This window comes from Odocoileus virginianus, chromosome 8, assembly GCF_023699985.2.
Source record: "Odocoileus virginianus isolate 20LAN1187 ecotype Illinois chromosome 8, Ovbor_1.2, whole genome shotgun sequence".
Lineage (NCBI taxonomy): Eukaryota > Metazoa > Chordata > Mammalia > Artiodactyla > Cervidae > Odocoileus > Odocoileus virginianus.
In genome coordinates this window covers 35,355,481-35,374,779 of record NC_069681.1, presented here as the reverse complement: position 1 = coordinate 35,374,779, position 19,299 = coordinate 35,355,481, and the positions used below count along the sequence as shown (strand labels likewise).

At 41.5% G+C, this 19,299-nt stretch overlaps 1 protein-coding gene and 1 long non-coding RNA gene across 2 annotated transcripts in view; one reads left to right on the top strand and one right to left on the bottom strand.

The window, feature by feature from the left end:
- Nucleotides 1-5,628: 5,628 nt before the first annotated feature.
- On the bottom strand, nt 5,629-17,865 carry LOC110142921 (uncharacterized). The gene is made up of 3 exons (XR_002315438.2): nt 17,787-17,865; nt 10,114-10,237; nt 5,629-7,585 (listed from the first exon to the last, which is right to left on the bottom strand). It is a non-coding gene; the product is annotated as an uncharacterized lncRNA (long non-coding RNA).
- IPO5 (importin 5) overlaps nt 10,177-19,299 on the top strand; it is a 45,864-nt gene continuing 36,741 nt past the window's right edge. The window contains exons 1-2 of the mRNA XM_070471491.1: nt 10,177-10,263; nt 17,146-17,239. Coding sequence (XP_070327592.1) covers nt 17,150-17,239 — 90 coding nt within the window. The 5' untranslated portion in view covers nt 10,177-10,263; nt 17,146-17,149. The remainder of the gene's footprint in view (nt 10,264-17,145; nt 17,240-19,299) is intronic.

Genomic DNA, 19,299 nt, shown 5'->3' with positions numbered 1-19,299 from the left:
TTCATGGAATTTTTCAGGCAAGAGTACTGGAGTGGGTTGCCATTTTCTTCTCCAGGGGATCTTCCCAACCCAGGGATCGAACCCAGGTCTCCCACATTGCAGGCAAACGCTTTACCATCTGAGCCTACCAGGGAAGCCCAACAAGGTATAAAAAAGCCAAAATTACAAAGAAAATTATTAGATATAGGTGACTTGTCAATGGCAATGCTCTTATTATTTAAAGTCTAATTTAGACCTTCCTAAACAGTTTTGCTCCATGTTTTTAAATGCGTTTAAACATATATATGTTGGAACCTCCATAACACTAGCAGTAAGAGGCAGCTTTGTGCTGGGGCATTATGTCCTAGACCTACTTAAATGTTTGGAATGCAATTAGGAAGCCCTCAGTGAAAAATATCTGAGTGGCCAGATAATAGTAAAGCTCATGCATGGAACTCTACAGAAAATATACTTATTTTCCCTATTTCATATACCATTTAATATACTTGGTTATTCAGTCTCCAAAGTCCACAGCAAACCAGATGATGAGAGCAGCTGACAAGGAGAGATGGCTGTCATTTTATGTTGGCAACTATGAAAAGTGGCAGAAGACCTATGTTCGATCCCTGGGTCGGGAAGATCCTCTGAAGGAGGAAAGGGCAACCCACTCCAGGACTCTTGCTTGGAGAATTCCATGGACAGAGGAGCCTGGCAGGCTATAGTCCGTGGGGTCGAAGAGTTAGACATGATTGAGCGACTATTATTCACATACTCACTCATAAGTAGCAGCTGAACTGACAGGAAAAATGAAAAACGAAAAAGAGAAAACTTCTAAAAGCCAGGCAGATATAAGACCTCAAATCCCAGAGGTGCAGAACAACTTTGTTTCAGGACAAGGCCTCTAAGTGCCCTCTGTAGTCATCTGTTTCAACAACAGTGAGATAATTGACTTAATTATCCTCAAACCTTGGTACTAGAAAGATTTCTTGGGACTTAACCCAACTCTCCCAATTTACAGATGAAGAGATGGAAGCCCAGGGAAGCTCCAAGGGCCTGGGTCAGCATTGTAGCAGGTTACCAGTGGAGCTGTACTTGGAACCAGTTTTATTCTGACCCCAATAAACTTTTTTCTTGACAAATGGTTGAAGCTTCATTGGTTAAAGATGAGGACTGACTGAGATAAAGTATAGATGGTGCATACAAAAACAGAAAGAAATTGAAATCTTATTAGCTATTATTATGAATTTTTAAATCTGATCTAAAAAATGGTTGAGCATTTTTAATGTGAATCTTTTAAATAACGTTTCTTCTTCTGAAAATTAATTTCCATGAAGCAACCCATTCTTGGGTGCTAAAACATCACTTCTTCAGAAAGGTTCTCCCTGATCACCCTGTTGAAAACAGTGCCTCTTTCTTTTACTTTCTATCTCCTTACCTTGGTTTAATACGTCTAGAAACCTATCACCATATGAAGTTATATATCAGTTCAATTCAATTCAGATGCACAGTCATGTCCACCTCTTTGTGACCCCATGGACTGCAGCACTCCAGGCTTCCCTGTCCATCGCCAACTTTCAGAGCTCGCTCTAACTCATGTCCTTCGAGTCAGTGATGCCATCCAACCACCTCATTCTCTGTCGTCCCCTTCTCCTCCTGCCATCAATGTTTTCCAGCTTCAGTTCTTTGCATCAGGCGGCCAAAGTATTGGGGCTTCATCTTCAGCATCAGTCCTTCCAATGAATATTCAGGACTGATATCCTTTAAGATTGACTGGTTGGATCTCCTTGCAGTCCAAGGGACTCTCAAAAGTGTTGTCCAACACCACAGTTCAAAAGCATCAATTCTTCGGTGCTCAGCTTTCCTTATAGTCCAACTCTCACATGCATACATGACTACTGGAAAAATCATAGCTTTGACTAGATGGACCTTTGTTGGCAAAGTGATGTCTCTGCTTTTCAATATGCTGTCTAGGTTGATCATAGGTTTTCTTCCAAAGAACCAGCATCTTTTAATTTCATGGCTGCAGTTAGCATCTGCAGTGATTTTGGGAGCCCAAGAAAATAAAGTCTGTCACTGTTTCCATTGTTTCCCCATCTATTTGCCATGAAGGGATGGGACCAGATGCCATGATCTTTGTTTCTTGAATATTGAGTTTCAAGCCAGCTTTTTCACTCTCCTTTCACTTTCATCAAGAAACTCTTTACTTCTTTTTCACTTTCTGCCATAAGGGTGGTGTCATCTGCATATCTGAGGTTATCAATATTTCTCCCTGCAATCTTGATTTCAGCTTGTGCTTCATCTAGCCTGGCATTTCGCATGATGTCCTCTGCATATAAGTTAAATAAGCAAGGTGACAATATACAGCCTTGATGTACTCCTTTCCCAATTTATATATATATATATTGAGCCGCTTTCCAAGTGGCTCAGTGGTAAAGATCTGCCTGCCAATGCAGGAGACACAGGTTCAGTCCCTGTGTTGGGAAGATCCCATGGAGAAGGAATGACAAACCACTCCAGTATTCTTGCTTGGGAAATCCCATGGACAGAGGAGACTGATGGGCTACACTCCATGGGGCCACAAAGAGTCACACGTGACTGAGCCACTGAGCTGAACAGCAAATTATACACACACACACACACACACACACACACACACAAATGTAACTTATTATAACAAGTCTAAATCGTAACATATAACAAAATCCCTTTATAATGATGGGTGCTTAGATATAAGTACCAATATTCCCACCTTAAACTGAGTTCTATCAAGATTTTCTATCTGTAGTTAGGTTTTAAGAGGAAATATTTGGGCTGTGGTAGAGGTGAATTCATGTAACAAGCATTCTTTTTTAAAATTAATTAATTTATTTTAATTGGAGGCTAATTACTTTACACTATTGTAGTGGTTTTTGCCATACAATGACATGAACCAGCCATGGGTGTACATGTGTCCCCCATCCTGAACCCCCTCCCACCTCCCTCCCCATCCCATCCCTCTGGGTCATCCCAGTGCACCAGCCCTGAGCTCTTGTCTCATGCATTGAACCGGGACTGGCGGTCTATTTCACATATGGTAATATACATGTTTCAATGCTATTCTCTCAAATCATCCCACCCTCGCCTTCTCCCACAGAAGCCAAAAGTCTGTTTTTTACATCTAACATAAGCATTCTTATCACACGGTTTCAATGTCACTGTTACTGACATGGCAGATAGACATTAGAACACCTTCCTGAATCTTCCCATTTACTTTCTATGTTCTTTAAAAGGGCCTGGACAATTAGTTCTGATGATCAAGCAAAAACTTAAGTGTAAACAAAATTTAGATAACAGCTTAGATTGAGATGGGAAAAGAATAGCATTTGACATCTTAGTTTTGATTTGATCTAATTTCTTTAAATGATCATTTTAATTCCATTTTGTTAAAGCAAGGTTTCTAAGAGAGGTGGAGAAGTAGATGAGATTGTAGGAAGGCTGATGATTGAAGATTTTGAGAAAATAGTATTTCCTCAGCACTACCACCACTACTACATCTCCTGAAACTTGAAAAATAAAAATAGGGGGACTTCCCTCATGGTCAGTGGTTAAGACTTTGCCTTCCAATGCAGCGGGTGCACCAGTTCGATCCCTGGTCAGGAAACTAGATCCCACATGCCTCATGGGCCAAAAAACCAAAACAGAAACAATACTGCAACAAATTCAGTAAAGACTTTAAAAATGGTCCACACCAAACAAAATCTTTTTTAAAAATCCCTCAAATAAAATGCTGTGCAATTGACATTTTCTTTAACATTCTTTCAACTATTTTTACTTTCACCCCTAGTGGATTCCTAGATGTTAAAACAGCCCTAGCAAGCAGATCAAAGGAAATGAGAATATAAGGGGACATGTTCATTGTGCCAGTTCCCTCTTATGATGGTATGTGTGTTATGCACGAATTAGAAACCTCCTCCCTCCATCCTGTGTTAGGATGTCTCAAGACTGAGTCCTTGGCCCTCTTCCCTCTTCCCCAGGCAATGTCACCCACTTCCACAGCTTTAAATGCCACGAATGTGATGGCTGAAGTTGGTATTTCCAGCTCTGCCCTCCTGATCACCTGGCCTCTCTGTCCAACTACTTGCTGGACATTATTGCCCAGGTGCCTAGTGGCATCTCAAATTCACCATGAACAAAACCCAACTCTTGTTTTCTTCTCTCCAGACCTTACCCCTAACAGATCTTCATCTAAATGGCATCACCAGTTCTCAGACCCCAAACCTAGGCATGCTTGATTAGCTTGATTCGTCCATCTCATCCTCACCAGAAAAGGATCCACCATAAAGCTTGTGAAGTTTCATCTGCCATGCCTTCCACATGCATAGGACACTTGCAAGGCACCACATTTTATGTTTGGGTTTTCATTTTTCTTGCAGAGGATCCTCAACTTGTATATATTTTGGGTCCCATTAAACTTGGATCTGCCTCTGCACCCTACCTCCTGCCCTATTTCGTAAGAAAAGTATTCCAAGTTAGCCGGAACAGCTCAATTAGGAGAGCATTAGACTGAAAAGTATTCTAAGCCATCACCGTCTCTGACCTTGAGTACAACAATGACCTCCTAATGTTCCCCAGCTTCCTCACTTCCCTCTATATAGCAGTCAGAACAATCTTTTGAAACTGTTTTCCAGTCGTACCCCTTACTTAACCCACTGGCTTCCCGTTCCACTTAAGATAAGTCACAGCACTGAACCATCACAATGCCTGTGGTCATCTGGTCCTTGCTTAGCTCCCAGTCCTTTCTCTGCGCAGCTGGCTCCCCTCTAGCTGCACCCTTCTTTCCTTGCTGGAACACACCATAGTCTTTTTTACCTCAAGGCTTTTGTACTTGCCCTTTTGTCTCCTCATCATTCAAGTCTCAGCTCAAACGTCACCTCCCCTCAGAAGACTGTGTCCTTTGGGTGGAGATTCAGCTCCAGCCCAGTCATTCTTGATCCCATTATCCCCTTCTTTTCACTTGTCACAATAAGAAACTATCTACTCAGTTTTCTTTATTGTCTGACTTCTTTCAAAATATTATGTACTCCGTGAAGGTTCACTTGCTCACCACTGAATCCCCACAGCCTGGCAGTACCTACTGCAGAGAAGGTTGCCATAAAGCATTTGCTAAGTAAATGCACAAGTGAAATATGTGTTAAATAAATACTAATATAGTAAAATATGCTATGCAGAGGTACTATACATAGAGTTAGTAGGATGGAGGAATACGAACTTTTTATGAAGTTTTTTTTCACTTCTTCCTTGTTAACTGTAGACTAGTAAAAACCTATCCTTCCAGTGGATGCAAATTTGAGATGTGAATTGATGTCACAATTAATACTCCACTCTGTACAGCATCATAATATGTGAGCTAAAATGTATATGTCATTGTGTCCAAACTGTAAGATACTTGCCATAAGTAGCAAGCAAATGGAGAAGAAAATATACAGACTGAATCTCATCTGAATCTCCCCATTCTTCTTTCCCCCAGATATTGGTTCAGGAGTGCTCAGGTTTGAGGGTTATAAATGTTATCCATATATTCTGAACAGTTACATATATTGTGAAAAAAAGTGAAAGAAAAAAATCAGTGAGATCTGTGTCAATTTCCTTCAGCTCTCTCTCTAAGGAAAAGCATTTTTAAAGTATCTGCTTTATTGAGATATAACTCATATACCGTTAAGTTCAGTCTTTCAAAGTGTACAGCTGAGTGTTTAGTATATTTACAAAAGTTTCACATCCATCACCACAATCACATTCCAGAACATTTCACTCCCCCAAAGAAATCTCATACCCATTACCAGTCACTCCACGTCCGCTCCCCTCCTCTCTTACTCAGCCCTCCACCTCCAGGCTCCTGGCAACCACTAGTCCACTTTTGGCCTCTCTGAATTTGCTGATTCTGGAAATTTCATAACCATGTAACCAAAAAATATGTGACTTTTAACATTAGGTTTCTTTCACTGATAATGTTTTAAAGGTTCTTCCATGTTGTACACTGTGTCAGTATTTCATTTTTTTTAATTGCCAAATAATATCTCATTGTGTAGACAAGCAACATTTTATCTATTCATCAGTTGATGGACATTTGGATTGTTAATTCTTTTTGGCTATTATGTATAATGTTGCTATGACCATTCACATACAAGTTTTGTGTAGATATACGTTTCCATTTCTCTCAAGGATATACTTCAGTAGAATTGCTGAATCATATAGTAATTCTATGTGTAACTTTTAAAGAACTGTCAAACTGTTTTCCAAATTGACTGCTCCATTTTACATTCCCATCCACAGTGTATGAGGGCTCCAATTTCTACACCAATCTTTCCACCAGAACTTGCTATTGTCTTTTTTATTATAGTCATCCTTGTGGCTATGAAATGGTACCTCATTATACATTTCCCTAATAATTAATGATGTTGATCATCTTTTAATGTACTTAAAGCTATCTGTATTCATGTATCTTCTTTGGTGGAGTGTCTATTCAAATATTCTGCTCATTTATTAGTTGGGGGTTTTTTTTCTGGCTATAGAGTTGTATAGTTCTTTATATACATTCTGATGTAAGTCCCTTAACAGCTATCTGATTTGCAAATATTTCTCCCTTTCTATGGATTGTCTTTTCCTTCTCTTGATGCTTTCCTTGCAAGTGCAAAAGTTGTATCTTGTCTTTTTGTGATTTTGGTGTCACATCTAAGAAACCAATGCTTAATTCAAGGCCATGAAGATTTAATCTCATGTTTTCTTCCAAGAATGTTATAGTTTTAGCTCCCACATTTAGATCTGTGCTTCATTTTGAGCTCTACACACTGTGCAAGATAGCAGTCCAGCTTCATTCTTTTCCTGTGGATATCATGCAAGAGATAATATCAAGTTGTACCAGCAATCTTTGTTAAAAAAAGAGTGTTCTTTCACATTGAGTGGTCTTGGCACCTGTATATGTCAGCATTCTCCAGAGTACCATTAGCATACATTATAGAGAGATTTATCTTAAGGAATTAGCTACCATGATTGTCAGGCCAGGCCTGTCTGAAATCGTAGGGCAGGCCAACAGGTGGAAATTCAGATAAAAGTTGATTTTGTAATCTAGAGCCTGAACTTTGCAGAGCAAGCTAGCAAGTTTTCCTATGTTGCCGTCTTGAAGCAGAATTGCTTCTTCTTCTGTAAACATGCCTTTGCTATCAAGGCCTTCCACTGTTTGAATGAGACCCACTCACCTATTGAGGGTAATCTGCTTTACTTAGATCAACTATTATAAATGTTACTCACATCCACAATACCTTCCCAGCAACATCTAGACTAGGGTTTGACCAAACAACTGGGCTTCATAGCCTAGTCAAGTTGAAACATCACAGCACCCTTGTCAAAAATTAACTGACCGCAAATGCATCATGTATTTCTAGATTCTCCATTCAATTTCATTGATCTATATACGCCTATCCTTATGTCAGTACTGCTGTGGTTTGATTATTGTAGCTTTATGGTAAGCTTTACAATCAAGGTGTGAGTCCTCCAACTTTTGTTCAAGATGTTTTGGCTATTTTGTAGTCTCTTGCAACTCATATGAATTTTAGGACCAGCTTGTCCTTTTCTGAAAAAGAAAAAAAAAAAAGTTGAAATTTTAAAAGTTATTGTCTTAAATCGAATTTGAGGAATACTGCCATCTTAATATTAAGTCTTCAATTCATGCACATGGATTGTCTTTCCATTTATTTAGCTCTTCATAAATTTCTTTTAGCTATGTTTTATAATTTTCAGTGTACAACTCTTACTCTTTCGTTAAATTTGTTCCTGAGTATATTATTTTTGATGCTGTTATTCAGCATCAAATGGGATTTCCTTAATTGTTTTGATTAATCATTGCTAGTTTATAGCAATGTAATTGATCTTTCTATATTGACCTTGTGTCCTGCAACCTCACTGAGTTCTAATAGCATTTTTGTGGATTCATCTGGATTTTTTTCCATACAAGATCATGTCATATACGCATCTCCAGTACAATGAAAAATAGAAACGATGAGAATGGACATTCTTATCTTATTCTTGATGTCAGGGAGAAAGCATTGATTTTTCTACCCAGTAAGCATGATATTAGCTGTGGGGTTTTCATCAATGGATATTATCAGTTTAATGATGTTTATTTCTTTTCCTAGTTTGTTGAGTGTTTTTTATTTTGAAAGGGTGTGGGATTCTGTCAAAGGCTTTTTCTGCATCATTGAGATGACAATGTGATCTTTTTACTTCATTCTATTACTATGATATATTACATTGATTGATTTCCTTATGTTATACCAACCTGGCATTCCTGGGATAAACTCACTTGGTAATAGTATATAATCTCATTCATATGTTGCTGGATTTACTTTCTTTGGATTTTGTTGAGAATTTTCGCATCAATATTTATATTGGTAAGTGGTTCTCCTGAGCTATCTGTCTTTAGTTTTGATATCAGATTAACATTAGCCTCATAGAATAAGTAAGTGTTCACTACACTCCTGTTTTTTGAGTTTAAGAAGGACTGGAGCTAACTCTTCTTTGAATGTTTGGTAGAATTTACAGCTAGTACTGGAATTCTGTGAAAAGTTTTTTTAAATTATTAATTCAATCTCTTTTCATTTTTTTTTTTTTATCAATCTCTTTTCTATTCAGATTTTCTATTTCTTCTTGAATTCACTTTCAAAGTTGAGATTTTTTAAGAATTTCTTCATTTTATTTAGGTTATTTAATTTGCTAGCGTATGATTCCTCATAGTATTCCCTTATAATTCTTTTTTATTTCTGAAAGGTTAATAGTGATCCCCTCTTGTCTTATTTTATTTTGGGGGGCTGTGCCATGAGGACTGGGGGATCTTAGTTCCCTGACCAGGGGCTAAACCTGGGCCACTGCAGTGGAAGTGTTAAGTCCTAACCACTGTACCACAAAGGAATTCCCTCCTCTTTTATTTCTAATTTTAGTAACTTGAATCTTCTTTTCTTGGTCAACCAAGCCCAAGGTTTGTCAATTTTTTGACTTTTCAAAGAATAACAACTTTTTTCCATATTGTTTTTTTATTCTCTATTTCATTTATTTCCTTTCTTTTTATTTCTTCTTCTTACTTTGGGTTTAGTTTGCCCTTCTTCTAGTTTCAGAGGAATTAGATTATTGATTGGAGATCTCTCTTCCTTTTTAATAAAGATCCTTACAACTCTGAATTTTTCTATGAGAATTGTTTCCACTGTATCCCCCAACTTTTGGTATCTTATGTTTTCATTTTCCTCTATCTCGGCACTTTCTAATTTCCCTTGTGACCTCTTCTTCAAGCCACTTGTTATTTAGGAGTGGGATGATTAATTTCTACTTATTTGTGAATTTCCTTTGTTCTTGATCTCTAATATCATTTTACTGTGGATGGAGAACATACTTCACATGACTCCAATCCTTTTAAACCCACCAAAGCTTGTTTTATGGTCTAACGTTTGATCAATCCTGGAGAATGTTCCCCATGCACTTGAGAAGAATGTGTATTCTGCTGTCATTGGATGGAGTGCTACAATAGATGTCTGTTAGGTCTTCTATTAGTTGTTGCTTTTCTGCCTAGTGGTCCTATTCGTTATTCAAAGTAGAAATTGAAGTCTCCAACTATTTTATTGAATTTCTCTCTTCAGTTCATTAAAGCTTTACTTCATATATTTTGGGGCTCTATGGATAGGTACATATGTTTATAATCATTAAGTCTTCTGGCTGATTGACACTTTTATCACATTAAAATGTCCTTCTTTGTCCCTGATAACAATTTCATTTTAAAATCTATTTTCTCTAACATTAATATAGCCATTTCAGCCCTCTTTTGGATACTGTTTGCATGTATATCTTTTTCTATTCTTTTACTCTTAAGCTATTTGTGTTCTAAGGAACAACATTAAACTTAAACACTAAACTATCATGCTAAGTATATTTTTGTCTCAGGTATTAGAATGCAGCAAATGATGGTTTTAAAATCCATTTACCATATTTAAATGAAAATAATATCTGAATAATAAAAGATAGTCTTCCACCTCCACCCCCCCCCATCTCTTAACCAGTCCTTGATTTAACCCATAACGGTTTATTCCATAGGATTAAATCTGGAGTCTCACTTACCTTCTAAAGGTTCACCAATCCATTTATTGTCAAACCAGCAGGGAAAGGAGATTCCTTGGCAAGGAACACTGCTCAGAAAGTACTGTACCATGTCTCCAAATCCCTGAGAATCAAGTCTGGGAAACTGGAAGCAACGGAGAGCACTATAAGGTAACTGGTGTTCATTTGAGTTCCTAAATCTAAGTGAACAAAGTACTCCGGACACCTGAGTTAGTTCTATTATTATATTCTCTGGGAAAGCACTGTCCAATAAAAATATAATGTGAACAAATGCAAATAACATATGTAAATTTTAAAGTTTCTAGTAGCCACATATTATTAAAAAGAAAAAAAAAGCCTTACTTATTATTTAGCTAATAACTATAGTTTATTAATACACATATTTCATTTAACCCAATATAATATCATTTCTACACATGACTAATACACGATTATTATTCTCTGTTGTTGTTCAGTACTAAGTCATGTCCAACTCTTTGCAACCCCATGGACTACAGCACACCTGTAGTCCTGTCTTTCACTATCTCCCAGAGTTTTTCTCAAATTCATGTTATTCTTAATTTTCTACTGAGTCTCTGAAATTTACACTTAAAGCACAACTTAATGAAATCTAGCCACTTTTCAGATGATTAACAGCCATAGTCACTAATGGCTACCACATTGGACAGCGCAACAGTAGTATTTAAAGCTGAAAATTAGCCTTGAAATCCTCTATGATAACCAAATCGAACCTAAAATTTTTTTCTTAACCACAATTATTATCCATTGCTTATATAATAGGAGCATAAAAATATAATAACCTAACAGGTGGTACAATCAGAATTAAATTTACAAAATTTGGAGATTCCAATCTGCATTGGTTCAACAGACTGCATGGAACAACAGACTGGTTCCAAATCAGGAAAGGAGTACGTCAAGGCTGTATATTGTCACCCTGCTTATTTAACTTATATGCAGAGTATATCACGTGAAATGCCGGGCTGGATGAAGCACAAGCTGGAATCAAGATTGCCAGAAGGAATATCAATAACCTCAGATATGCAGATGACACCACCCTTATGGCAGAAAGCGAAAACTAAAGAGTTTCTTGATGAAAGTGAAAGAGGAGAGTGAAAAAGTTGGCTTAAAACTCAACATTCAGACAACTAAGATCATGGCATCTAGTCGAATCATTTCATGGCAAATAGATGGGGCAACAATGGAAACAGTGACAGACTTTATTTTGGGGGGCTTCAAAATCACTGCAGATGGTGACTGCAGCCATAAAATTAAAAGATACTTGCTCCTTGGAAGAAAAGCTGTGACCAACCTAGACAGCATATTAAAAAGCAGAGACATTACTTTGCCAACAAAGATCCGTCTAGTCAAAGATATGGTTTTTTCAGTAGTCATGTATGGATGTGAGAGTTGGACTATAAAGAAAGCTGAGCACCGAAGAATTGATGCTTTAAACTGTGGTGTTGAAGAAGACTCTTGAGAGTCCCTTGGACAGCAAGGAGATCAGACCAGTCTAGCTAAAGGAAATCAGTCCTGAATATTCATTGGAAAGACTGATGCTGAAGCTGAAACTCCAATACTTTGGCCACCTGATGCGAAGAGCTGACTCATTTGAAAAGACCCTGATGCTGGGAAACATTGAAGACAGGAGAAGGGGACAACAAAGGATGAGATGGTTGGATGGCATCACCGACTCAATGGACATGAGTTTGAGTAAACTCTGGGAGCTGGTGATGGACAGGGAAGCCTGGCGTCCATGGGGTCACAAAGAGTCGGATATGACTGAGCGACTGAACTGGCTGAATCTGCATTGGTAACAATTTCTAAGATTTATTAAGCATTTGCTCTGTGCCAGGCACTATGACAAGTATTTTAAAACATGGTGAAAGTTACTTCTGTTATCTCGATTTCAGGAAGAGGAAACTGGGGCTAAGAAAAGTTAATTAACTTGGGCAAGATCAAGCAGCGTGTAAGTTGTGAAGTCTCTTTCTGGCTGGCTCTGGAGCCTGTAAGCCTAGCCTCCAAATTCTACTGCCTCCCTAAAATGAATCAACCACCTGCAGACGTACAGTGAATTTCATATATAAAGCTATGAGAGAGAGTCCAAATTTCCCCTGTGTGTGTTCAATTCAGCAATTTGCCGAGGGCCTATTGTGTTCAGTGCCCTTGGGAATCAGGTTTCACTCACCCCTGGCTGGCATGCTCTGAGTGAAACTGACTGCTTCAGAGAGGGGCTTGAACATTTTGATAAAAAGCAGCAGAAGAAATGTGCACTGTTCAGCATTTTTTATTTTCAGTAAATAGCTCTTCAATAGCTCTCAACTTTTTCTGCTTGCTCTCATCTAGGCAATTGATAACATCAGTAATGGAAAGAGTTAGAAATCTTATTTATCAGCCAAGTGTCTACTAACTATTCTTTGATTCATCCACGTGCTATTTTAATTCGTATAATTGAAAGACTAATAGAAACAATATTTTATACACACAGAAATGTGATTACACATTTATATCATATGTAGCTTTAAAAGTAATTGTTTAAGGCCTGTTTATTATTTAATACCCAAATCCATCTAACTAATGATGGCTGCAACTGCCAAGTAAATATGATACAGATGCCACACTTTGTACATTTACAAATGTTATCCTAGCTTTTACAACACTCCTGTGAATAAGTATTACTCCCATTTTACAGATGAGGAAACATAGCCAACTTTTTTTTATTATGTTATGTTATTATGTTAGCTATTAATAAAATACAAACATCTGTAAACAATATCATCACCTTAAACCTGTGTACAGTAACAGATGATAATACTTCCATTTACATCATCCAAACTGACTGTTATAATAAGTTGTGATACAGAAAGCCCCTGTGCTTACAACTACCAGGATAGGTAACTGAGGTTCTTTTGGAGTCCTGTGGCAACTTTAAAAAAAATTACCAATTGTTCATTCAGGAGAATCTTATTTTATTTACATTCAGCACCTAATGAACCAAAAATGACAGAAGACCAAATTCTACCACAGCTGACAGGAGCTTTCACAGAAGTTGTATAAGCCTCATTTGTCCAGCCTCCTGCCATTTCTAGGACAGGCCCGTCCACGTGGAAGCCCAGGAAACCAAGGGCAGCAGCCAGAGAGGACTCTGAGGCTCCCCTTTGCCTCCTGTAGCTTGATAAACAGACTGATGGCCAGTCAGCGCAACACCTTCTCACAAACTTCAAATATCCTCAACTACCTAGATGTCAGGTTCCAGCTGACAGAAACTTGCAGCTTTCCATTTTTCCCACCTCACCGTCTTTTACAGGGAGTTGTAAAGGCCCTAAGCAACTATGCCTCCAGAATTTAATAGAGGTCTGGAGAATTCTAGACTATACAGTCCATGGGGTTGCAAAGTCAGACACGACTGAGCGACTTTCACTTTCACTAAGACAATAAGCATCAAGAGCTGGCAGTTTTCCCAGTTAATCAGCCCAAAGCAATGCCAACCAATTGGGAGTAAGACTCAAAAAGTTTTCTGCTTCTCCATTTCATTCCATTATAATGTTAGAACTTTTTTGATTAGTAATATCATACCTTATCAACCATTATTATTCCTTTTTATAGATGAGACATTGAGCTTTAAAGACATTAAGTGCTCACTGAACTTCACATGACTAGTAAGAGGCTAAAGACCCAAACCCGTTCAACTGAAGTTCAAGGTTCTTTACCTTAAACCATCTAATCTTCTTGGGAAATAAATCTCTATTCTTGTGGACTGCCTTTATACAATGTCTGAGCTATTTTCTTATGGGGAGATAATACTCAAAAAACAAACTGTATTATCTCCATGGGAAACTGGTTCCAGTGCACTAAATTCCTAGAAAGCTGAGCATTACAAACTCTTCTAAGGTGGCAGGCAGTCCTGCTGCTGAGAGGACAGTAGGTCCTGCAATCTATCCACCTAGTAGGTTTTCTAGACGCCAAAACTGGTTTCAACTGTTAGGATATATGTCACCTACCCCAGGGTTATAGGAATTTCTCCCATTTGGGAATCTCCTTATTCATTACCCTTAATAATCTTCTCCTTCTCTTTTGATTAGATACTTACAATATTAAAATAAAGATGGGCTGTCATCCCATATTCTAGCAGTTGATGTCACCACTAATAATAACTTGTGTTGTTTCTAGCCTGAAATAATTTTATGCTTTTTTGCCTCATCAAACTTCCTATTTTGACAAATCTGTAGACTTAGATTGTGGTTTAGTCACTCAGTAACGTCCAACTCTTTGCAATCCCATGGACTGTAGCCCACCAGGCTCCTCTATCCATGGGATTCTTCAGGCAAGAATACTGGAGTGGGTTGCCATTTCCTTCTCCAGGGGATCTTCCCGACCCAGGGATCAAACCCACATCGCCTGCATCTCCTGCACTGGCAGGTGGATTCTTTACTGCTGAGCCACTAAGGGAGCCCTAGGCTTAGGTTGGAATTTCTATTATTTGGGAGTTATTAAATATATGTAATCTACAGAGTCATTGCCTATAAACACACATACCACAGCAGGTGTTAGATCAGGCCATACTCTGAGCAAGCCTGTAGGTAATTCACTTACTTCATAGGTAACCTAGTCATTAAAAGTGATTGTTGTAATATGTAATTCCCCAAATCCTAATAAACCTTGGGTGAGGTTATTAAGCCTCCTCAGAATCCAGACATGTCCACTGCAAAAAACAAAACCCAAAACCTACCCCAAATTAATGTACACAGTGGTTTGTCTTTGAAGAAATAACGTGTTGTAAGAATGACAAATTGTCACATCTAAGAAACATCAATTGTACAAAGCTAGGTTGGCAATCTTCTTATAGACAACACCATCACAGTTAGAGATAAAACTTTCTAAGGGAGTTTTCTCCATGAATCAATCAGAATTATTTAAAAAATATCTTGGCCAGCAATCATAGTTTCATGTGGATCCCTGGCAGCTCAGCTGATAAAAGAATCTGACTGCAAAGTGTGACACCTGGGTTGGGAAGGTCCCCTGGAAGAGGGCATGGCAACCCCTCCTGTTTTCTTGTCTGGTGGGCTACAGTGCATGGATTCACAAAGAGTCAGGCACAACTGAGCAACTAAACACAGCACCCAAGCCTTGGCCCACAGATTCTGGACACAGTGGTCTAGATAAATGTACAGCCAAGGATTATCATTCACTCAAAAGCAAATGTTTCAAGACTTTCAAAGACTAGAACCTCAACAGGATAGTCAACAGGTAATTAAATCCCCCAAATAAATACTTTGAGCAGCTCAGAAGTGTAGTCATCTCTACGTACTCCATGTGGAACCTTCTCACTACAAATGTGTCTTCTTGAGGCAAAAATGAATTGTTACTTTCTTCACTGTCACCTTTAGCCCAATATATTGGACACAGTAGGAGCTCAACAGAAGTGCCCTTTGATTGGGACACTACTACTTCCTCAGCCTTTGGCAGCTCCAGTGAAGGCAGATTGGGGGTATTATCCATGCATTGAGTGAAGTGAAAGTGTTAGTTCCTCAGTCCTGTCCCACTCTTTCCGGCCCCATGGACTATAGTCCACCAGGCTCCTCTGTCCATGAATTCTCCAGGCAAGAATACTGGAAAGAGGGTAGCCATTCCCTTCTCCAGGGGATCTTCCTGACCCAGGAACAGAACCTACATTTCCTGCATCGCAGGCAGATTCTCCACAGTCTGAGTCACCAAGGAAGCCCAGCATCTATGGATTGGGCTTCCCTGGTGGCTCAGAGGTTAAAGCATCTGCCTGGAATGTGGGAGACCCCGGTTCGATTAGTGAACTTCAAACTGTAACCAGGTCTCTGAGCTCTTAAGGACTGGTGTGAACCAAACACTTAATGAAAGATCACTACAAGCCAGTCTTTATTCAGGAAAGGGGATGGGGTCTTAATTTACTCCAGTCATTGAAAGAATGACATCACCGACTCAATGGACAAGAGTTTGAGTAAGCTCCGGGAGTTAGAGATGGGCAGGGAAGCCTGGCGTGCTGCAGTCCTTGGGGTCGCAAAGAGTCGGACACGACTGAGCGACTGAACTGAACTGATTGAAAGAAATGTGACCCCAAAACAAGGAAATCAAAGAAACAGTCTAGGATCCTAGGGTAAGAAGAGGGGGAGGGAAGTGTGCTACGTGGCTATCTCAGGACGACAACGGGCTAGGGGAGGAGGGGAGGCCTCGCGGCAGGGCCCGGGGCTGAGTAACCCCTCTTCCGGGCAAGCTCAGGGCATGAGTCACCGGTGAGCGTGGCGGGAGGAAAGGGCGGCCTGAGTCACAGCCCCGGGGAAGATCGGAAGGTCTGACTGACGAAGGGATCTGTGGACCTCGGGGTGGAATGGAAGTAGGAGGTGGATTGTGAAACCCACTCCCTCCCTCTGGGGCGGGGGTGGCTGAGGGAGTGGGGGGTCTAACCTAGGGTCCCAGGGGCTGGGGTCGCAGGGAGGGGCTGGCGGACAGCAAGGGGAGGAGACCCGCCCGCCTGCGGCGCCGAAATCTCCCGCGCTCTGGAGCTGGCCCCTCCTCCCCAGCCCGGTCTCACGCCCCATCGCAGCCCTGCAGGCTGGCCCACCGGCTCCTCCCGCTTTCCCCGCGACACAGCCGCGACCACAGCTGGGCCGCCAAGGCCCCGCCCCCGCCCCGCCCCGCGCCCAGCCGGGCGGCCGGCCGCGCGCTGCCAGTGACGGCGCTGCAGGGTGCGTGGCCAATCGGCGCGGCCCCCGAGGAGGCGGCCTCGGCTCCGCCCACCAGCCCGGCGTCCAGGGCCAATGGGGCGCTGGCGCCGGCGGCCGCGGCGGGGGTGAGGGGTCACGAGGCCCCGCCCCGTCCTCCCCTTTCCCCTTTGCCCCGCCCTTTCCCGCCGCCCCGCCCCCCCGCCCCCCACCTCAGTCCCGCGCCGCGGCTGGTGCCGGTCCCCGCGCAGGGCCCGCCCCCGCCCCTCCCGCCGGCCCGCCAGCGCGCCTCACGGCTCCTGTCTCCCCTCCCTCCTTCTCTCTCTCTCTCTCTCACGCCTAGCGCAATGGCGGCGGCCGCGGCGGAGCAGCAACAGTTCTACCTGCTCTTGGGAAACCTGCTCAGCCCCGACAATGTGGTCCGGAAACAGGCAGAGGTAACCAAGCGCGCCGCCCCCGACTCTCGGCGCCCTGGGCCGGCGCGCCGACCCTGCCCCCCGACGCCGCCCGCCCGGGCCTCGGCCGGTCCGCCGCGGTGGCGGCGGCGCAGGCCGGGCCGGGCGGGCGGGCGGCGGCCGCGCAGCCCACGTGTGAGGCGGCCCGCGGCTCCCTGCGGTGCCCCCGGGCCCTTCCGGCCCTTGCAGCCGCGGCGCCCGGCGCCAGTTACTCCCCGCCGCCGCTCGCACACACGTGCGGCCGCTGCTGACACGCTGCCCCCGCCCAGATGGGGAAGCCGGGCGGCGGGGAGGGATGTGGGGTGTGGGGCGGGCCCCTCGTTTCCCCTCGCCCCTTTCCCGCTTTTCTCCGGCTGGGAGCCTCCCCCGCCCTTCCAGCTGCGGTCTCCTCCCTGCCCAAGCCCTTTGGTCCCCCCCAAACCCTGGCTGCTCCCTGAACCATCACCCCTGCTTTTCTTCTCCTGCCCCTCAACTCTTCACACCACCGTCCGTCCCTGTCTTCCCCGATCCCTCCTACTGAATTGCGTACCTCGTCTTCTTTCCACCTATTTCCATCTTGTCCTTTTTCACAGTCCAGTTCCTAATATCAGAAGCCGGATTTTCATTCCTCTCCGCCCCCCCCGCCCCCCCCCCCCACACACAAGTTTCTGCGAAGTTGCCTTTAGGATTTCTTTCTAAGCAGCTTGCACCTTACTTTGCTCATCCTTCAGATAAATTTTCTTTGGTCTCTAGAGACTTGTGGTCTCTTAAATGGGATATCCTCGGAGTTCCGTTGTCTATCTCGGCCAGTGCCACATGTTTAAGGCTTTTTTAATTTCACCCAGTCTAACCTGAATTTCTCTTTTTTTTAACCATCTTATTGGCTCCTGATCTCCAAAATGTGGAGCTGTGGATAAAGTTTCAAGAGACAGTGTTTGAAATGTATCTTCAAGTTCATTTATCAGGTAGCGGTAAGGCACACTTGGTTCTGTAGAAGACTGTTGTTCGAATGTGTTGAGATGCGATTTGAGACATGTCAAGGGAAGGGCAGAAACTTTCCAGTTTCTGTGAAGTACATTATCAGATCCTATCCTCAGACTTGATTACATACGGAGTTCTTTGTCACCACGTGATTAAAGATTTTTATAAGATTCAGTGAAGGAAAAGAAAAAATTCAATGAGGGATGTTCAGCCACATATTCTTATAGAGCAAACATTTATTTTTACATAGCTAATGAAATCCTTTTCAGGACTCAAGAAATTTTATAGTTATTTTTAAAATCACAGCATCATTCCTACTTTAACTAGGTAGAGGATCTGCTGGTTACACTTAGTGGTTTCATGATCCCTGAGTTAAATACTCTGGAAGTTCACTACTGTATGAAAAGCAGTTTAAACTATGGTTAACTTTATCCTAATGACTTTCGATTCACTTATTATACACGTGATGCATGCTCGGTAAAAAATTCAAATTGCAAATAGTTTTTTATCCCATTCCCCAAAAGTAACCACTTTTAAGTGTTGTGTGCATCTTCCTTGCAAAATACCTTTACGTGTATATCTGTATGCATTTATTTTTACACGAATGGGTTTATAATATGCGTCCTGTTGCCCAGCTTGGAATTTTTTACTCAGTCTGTCTTCACATTGCCCCATTAGAGGATTATGTTTTGTTTTTTAAAGCAGCTACAGGATGCCTTACTCAGCCAACCTCCTATGAATGAACGTTGAAGTTTCCAGTGTCCTGCTGGTAAAAACAGTGCTGGACATAGGAGTACATGTATACTATCTTTTCAGACTTTTGCCAGGTTTACTTGTATAATACTTAAAAGTTCTCTTTTCCTCAGAAGTGATATGCATTTGTTAGTTGCATCACTTTGCACTGATACCAGTGGGATGTGATGAGCCTATAAAAACGTTTTAATGCTGTCTGCTAACTCTAGAGGTAATTTTTCACCAAAGTAAGTTCTTAATCCCAACCCATAATAGAAATTTCCATGTGTTGCAAAGCAGAACAGCATTGTAATTAGTAAGCTGGTTTAATTCTCCCTCTTCCCTCCAGT